The sequence below is a fragment of the Phoca vitulina genome, unplaced genomic scaffold (assembly GCF_004348235.1).
Source record: "Phoca vitulina isolate PV1807 unplaced genomic scaffold, GSC_HSeal_1.0 scaffold7, whole genome shotgun sequence".
In the NCBI taxonomy this organism is placed as follows: Eukaryota; Metazoa; Chordata; class Mammalia; order Carnivora; family Phocidae; genus Phoca; species Phoca vitulina.
In genome coordinates, this window is record NW_022589710.1 from 29,675,288 (window position 1) to 29,681,359 (window position 6,072).

A 6,072-nucleotide genomic window follows, 5' to 3' on the forward strand; every position below is an offset into this window, starting at 1 on the left:
GGCTGTTTTCAAAGTGGCTGCTACAACTTACATTTTTACCAGCAATGTCTAAGGGCTCCAATTTCTCCACATCTGCACCAATACTTTGTTATTGCCTTTTTTTTAGTCATCATTCTCATGAGGTTTTGACTTGCATTTCCCTAATGACTAATAATATTGAGCATCTTTTCATATGCTTCTTATCCATTTGAATATCTTTTTTTGAGAAATGTGTAGTCAAATCTTTTGCCCTTTTTTAAATTGGGTCATTTATCTTTTTATTGTTGAGTTGAAATTATTCTTTATATATTCTAGGTATTAAACTTTTATTTGATATATGATTTGCAAATATTTTCTCCCACTCTGTGGCCTGTCTCTTCACTTTCTTCATTGTGTCCTTTGAGGTACAAAAGTTTTTAATTTTGATGAAGGCCAAGTTGTCTATTTTTTTCTTTTGTTGCTCGTGTTTTTGGAGCCATACCTAAGAAACCATTGCCTAATCCAAGATCACAAAATTTACACCTAGGTTTTTTTCTAAGACTTTTATGCTTTAGCTGTTACATTTAGGTCTTTAATTTTTAGGTAATTTTTCCAAATGTCATGAAGTAAGGGTGCGATTTCATTCTTTTGTATATAAATATATAGTTGTCCCAGGACCGTTCATTGAAAAGACTATTCTTTCTCCAATGAGTTGTCTTAGCACCTTTGTCAAAAATCAATTGACCATAAGTGTAAGAACATAAGGGCTGATTCCTGGACTCTCAGTTCTATTCTGTTGATCAGTCAGGGAAACAGAACCAGTAGGAGATGTATAGAAAGAGAGATATATATACATATAGATATGTCTATCTATATATGTATGTATATATGTAAACTCCCATACATACATACATACATACAAAGAGAGAGATTGATCTATTACAAAGAATCAGCTTATGTGATTGTGGCGAATCTGAAATGCATATGGCAGGCTGTCAGGAAGGGCAGGCACAAGCTGAAGCTGCGGTCCACAGGCAGAATCTCTTCTTCAGGGAAGCCTCAGTTCTGCTCTTAAGGCCTTCCAAATGATTGAATCAGGCCCACTCAGATTATCTAAGATAATCTTCTTTTCCTAAAGTAAACTGATTATAGACTTTAGTCACATTTACAAAATACCTTCACAGCAACAGCTAGATTAGAGTTTGATTGAATAGCAGGGATTGGGGCCTGACCCACGAAACTGACCATCACAATCTATGTCTCTCTGACAGCAGCACCACACTTGATCAGTGTAGCTTTGTGATATATTTTAAAATAGGGAGGTGTGAGTCTTCTAACTTCGTTCTTTTCTTTTCTTTTTTTTTCAAGATTACTTTGGCTATCCTGGGTCCTTTGCATTTCCGTGTGAACTAAGGTTCGGCTTGTCAATTCCTGCATCCACATTCATTTTTATATATTAAGATAAACTGACAAATCAGCAACTTTGAAATCTACCCCATGCAACCCATGGTGCTCTGCTTTGTCTCTCAGCATCATTTCATGGATTTACTATCTTCTGCCAGCAACAGTACATTCTCCCTGCCAGTGTGAAAGACTGAGATGCAGAGGCATCATGGGAATAGATGAATAAATAGGACACCCAGTGAGCAATTTCAATTCTCAAATACCATAATGTAAAAAGTACTCTCTCCTGACTGCAACAGAGAAAAAGTAGCATGTTCCACATTTGTTACTCGACGGGGTTACTGGTGACAAAACAAATGTTTTCACCTTCTTCTGGAGGGGCACACTCAATGCACTTTCAAAATCAATTTATTCAGTTACCCATAAGCCTCTCTTGAGACTTTACAAAGCCCACAGCCCAGTGAAGTGACTTGTGGCTGAAGGGATAAAAAGCACAGTTTCTGCCCTTGGAAGTTTGGGTGACTATCAGAACAAACATAACCAGCCAAAATGAAGAAACCAGGAGCCAATCTGTCTTCTCCTTTTGCCAATGGCACATTTTTTACCCAAGTATCAAATGTGCATTCCCCGTCCCTGCTGACTGGGCCATTTTCTGGTTAACCTACATGGTTGACTTTTTCCAAGGCACACCAGGCTGGGGGGCAGTGATTGTGAATCTCCTGCTCCTTCAAGACACTAGGGTAAGTGAAAGTTCCGGTGGTCTTTGCCACCTGCCCCCTCTCCCCTCCTCTGAGCGGAGCTGTTTGATTTTCTGGGAAGGGTCCTCTGCATCAGCCAACCTGAAGTGATTTGAGACAATGTGTTTTGTTAAGAACCAGTTAATAGCCACTTGCCTAGAAAAATACCTAATTAGCAATTGCCCTTTGTGAGGCTTACTCTGAGGGTTCCTCACCTTTGCTCATCACTGGCTTTGAGAATTCTTAAGGGATGGAGCTAAAAGCTCTTTGGAGATTGAAGAAATAGGGCTGCATTTTATAAAGAGGCTTTTTCTCTTCTTTTCTTTTTCTTATTCAATAATCAGATCCCTGAGAAAGAGGACACTGAGGCGAGGATTGAGAAGCAAAGTGTCCCCTACTGCTCAAATCTGCACCCACAGTTGATGTGGGGCCTGGGAAAGAGGGCCGTCCTTGAATTTTCATTGAAGGCATTATGTATTATGTGGTGAACATCACAGTCCTTTACGCCACACTGAATAGGTGAGTAGAATCAGCTTTTTAAAGGCCCCTTGAAGATGTATCATTTGTAGAACACACCAAAATCTGTTTAGCAATATTCATCAAGATTATGCATTTAAGTGGAAAAGGACAGTTTGTTTTTCAAAATAAAGGTGGTCTGGGTGTTCCTGTTGATTATTCTTGAGATTCCCACACCAATGAGGCAGAACCCGGTGCCCCCGACCACCCCACCCCAGGCCAGTTTAAAATCAGCATGAATGCTGTGTAATCTAACCAACAGGATTGATCCAGGTCAGGTATTAAGGGCTAAAATGGATTAAACAAAAGACATTCCGAATCCTTGTAACAAGAAGGAAAAACTTCAAAGGTGGGATTTGTTCCCGTTATGACAAAGAAAGTGGATTTACAAACTGTCTTGAGGCATACCCCTCTGTGACTTTCAATTTGCTCTCCACAGTGGGGGGAGGCTTTCCCCCTTCCCCCCCCCCCCCCCCCCCCCCCCCGGCCCCAGCTCCTGGAGTCCTCCCCAGGGTAAGAACTTCTGGTTAAGAGGATCAGATTGAGAATGCTTTTTCCTGTTTGTTTTTAAAGACCAGGCACCCAGCATCTCCCTGATCAAATGACACTCCTGTCCAGGCACCTCCCAGGTCCCCATCACTCAAACGTGTAACAGTGACAATGAGCAGGTAAATTAGGCAGTGCCATTTAGATCCCTTCAATAGCGCAGACTGAACTCTCCGTTGTGGTGCTTGCATTTGGCGTGAAAATCCCGAAGAGAGAAATGCAAACAAGAAACAGGGTCTCCTAAAGGGTTAAAGATAACTCTACTCTGTGAGAGGAATTAACCTACCTCACCACATAGACTTACAGTCCTGGATCAGGACTAGCCACATTAGGTTTTATTTTCAGTACCCTGATGCAATGTTACAATAAATTTTATTGTAATAGTACATATGTAAACATAATTTATCTTCTAGGAGTTCAAAGCATTGTGTAGTTTTTGGTAAGATATGTACATATATACATTCACTTACATATGTATCTATATTCTATGCATTTATCAATTACTGTACTTAAATCACCTTAAAATACGTAAGTTCTCTGGGATAAAAATGGAAAATGGAAATAGTATGTAAATGTTGCATCAAAGTTTCTCAACTTAAGTGCTGCACAAATCCCTTTAAAAGGAAATAAGAAACTCCCACCGAGCAGTGAGCCCGGCGGTCCTGCGGATCTGTCTCTCGCTTCAACAGTATTTGGACGGCACGGACCCAGGGACGCCCCTCCAACCAGCCAACGACCACCCTCCAACCTCTTTTCTAGTTGCAACCTTGGGAGCCATCTTCTTGGCCACCCGCGGCCTCTGGGACCAGCCAATAATAGCCAATTTCGAGCTTAGCTCCTTATCACCAATCAACAGTGAGCTCCCAGATTCGTCAGAATGATTCCACCCGCGGGGAGGACGCCGTCAACCGCCCGGGCAACATGCATCTGCGGGCCCCCTACACCTACCTCTCTCTGGGCTTCTATTTCGACCGTGACGATGTGGCTCTGGAAGGTGTGGGCCACTTCTTCCTCGAGCCGGCTGAGGAGAAGCACGAGGGCGCCGAGTGTCTCTTGAAGATGCAAAACCAGCGCGGCTGCCGCGCCCTCTTCCAGGATGGGCAGAAGCCGTCCCAAGATGAGGGGGACAAAGCCCCAGATGCCATGGAAGCTGCCGAGGTCCTGGAGATGAACCTGGCCCTTCTGGAGCTGCATGCCCCAGGTTCTGCCCGCGCAGACCCCCATCTCTGTGACTTCCTGGAAAACCACTTCCTGGGTGAGAAGGTGAAACTCATCAAGAAGATGGGGACCACCTGACTCAGCTCCGCAGGCTGGCCGGCCCCCAGGCTGGGCTGGGCGAGGATCTCTTCGAGACGCTCACTCTCAAGCACGGCTAGGAGCCTCTGGAGACCAGCAGGCTTTGAGGGGGCCCCTCTGACATCCCCCTGGTGCCGGAACTTGTGCCTCAGCCCTTTCCTGCAGCCACGAGGCAGCTTTGTAACCACTCTGGAGCCCTCTCCCAAGCCGTGGGCCAAATGGAAACAATAAAGCTTTTTGCAGCGAAAAAAAAAAAAAAAAAGAAAGAGAGAAAGAAAGAAAGAAAGAAAGAAAGAAACTCCTAACGATGCCCAGATGTTGATTTCAATTATGTTTATACTAATGTTACTTAAACATATATGAACATAAAACTAGTTACGAACTCCTTGTGTTGCAGTTCTTACTCAATAATAAAACTAAAGTATGTGCACTAATTACAAATGGCAAAAACAGTAAAATTCTAATTAACATTAATGTAACATACAATGTTTTCTTGAAATTGAATTACCATTTACAGCATGATCTTGGTGCTGCCGGCCCCTCCCGTGTTCTGTTGAGTTTGGCATACCAGTACAGCTCTTGGAACTCCTGGAAAGCTTTTTTCAAACCAAATACAATGACATCATTTGATCCTTATTTTTGCATTACTTCTTTGAATAATTGTTATCATCATGATCTTTTCAACTGTAATATATATTCTGTTTCATTTTTCTGATGCAACTATAAAAACCTAATATGTGATTTATGTATTGAATTTGCCTGTATTCTTTACTCATTAGCCTGAAACAGCGAATGTACTTCTGGGTTCCAATGATGCACAGACTTTGGTGCTGAAATTCCATGACAGGATTCTATTACATGTCATCTGGATGATCCGGAATATGATTATATGACATTTTTCAAAGATAGTTTTCTGTATAAAGTCAACAACTTTCGATAGAGAATGCAATGTCCTCTGAGAATATGTCCTTGGCCCTCGATTTAAGGATTCTAAATAAATCTCGCAGGCTAAACAGTGTCTTTGTCCCCAGAACTCATTCTCTTGCTACAGGACTGGGCATCTAAATTAAAGAACAAAAATATTCTTCTTTTATTATGAAGCTAGAGTGCAGGTCCCAATTAAATAACTTGTCTTCATTACCTAGTGAATAAGTATTTCCCCACATTATAAATATAAAACCAGGTGCTTCTCCTTAAGGACCTTACAATCTACTTGAGACAAGACACAAACGTAAGAAAATTTTAATATTTGAATATATTCAAAATTTGCTTATGAGTCATTGACATTTCTTAGTCAACACACAATGTTTAAATTAGGCTTTGGAAACATTTGTCATTTACATTTGAATACTTAATAAAACTTCAAATCATGTGATACTATGTGCAGTGAAAAATGCAGCATCTGGAAGATGCCATCAGTGGTTTGAAATGAGAAACCTGATAGCATTTGGACTTCAACTTTCTGAAAAACATGTCATTGGAATGACCTTGAAAGTTGTGACCAAAATATTCAAACAAAGCCATGAGAAATCTCCACAATTGAACTGGGTATTATTTTATATCTGAACAAATTTGTGTGGTCATAAGAGATAAAATGTATATGGAAAGAATGGAC

At 41.2% G+C, this 6,072-nt stretch overlaps 1 protein-coding gene across 1 annotated transcript; it reads left to right on the forward strand.

The window, feature by feature from the left end:
• The first annotated feature begins 4,082 nt into the window (after positions 1-4,082).
• LOC116632667 (ferritin light chain-like) lies at positions 4,083-4,713 on the forward strand. Its single transcript, XM_032404604.1, has one exon. The coding sequence runs from the start codon at positions 4,083-4,085 to the stop codon at positions 4,455-4,457; it is 375 nt and encodes a 124-aa protein (XP_032260495.1). The 3' UTR covers positions 4,458-4,713.
• Positions 4,714-6,072: the final 1,359 nt, after the last annotated feature.

Excerpts from the sequence above, each read along its gene's own strand:
- LOC116632667 (XM_032404604.1), top strand. The coding sequence starts at position 4,083 with ATGCATCTGCGGGCCCCCTACACCTACCTCTCTCTGGGCTTCTATTTC.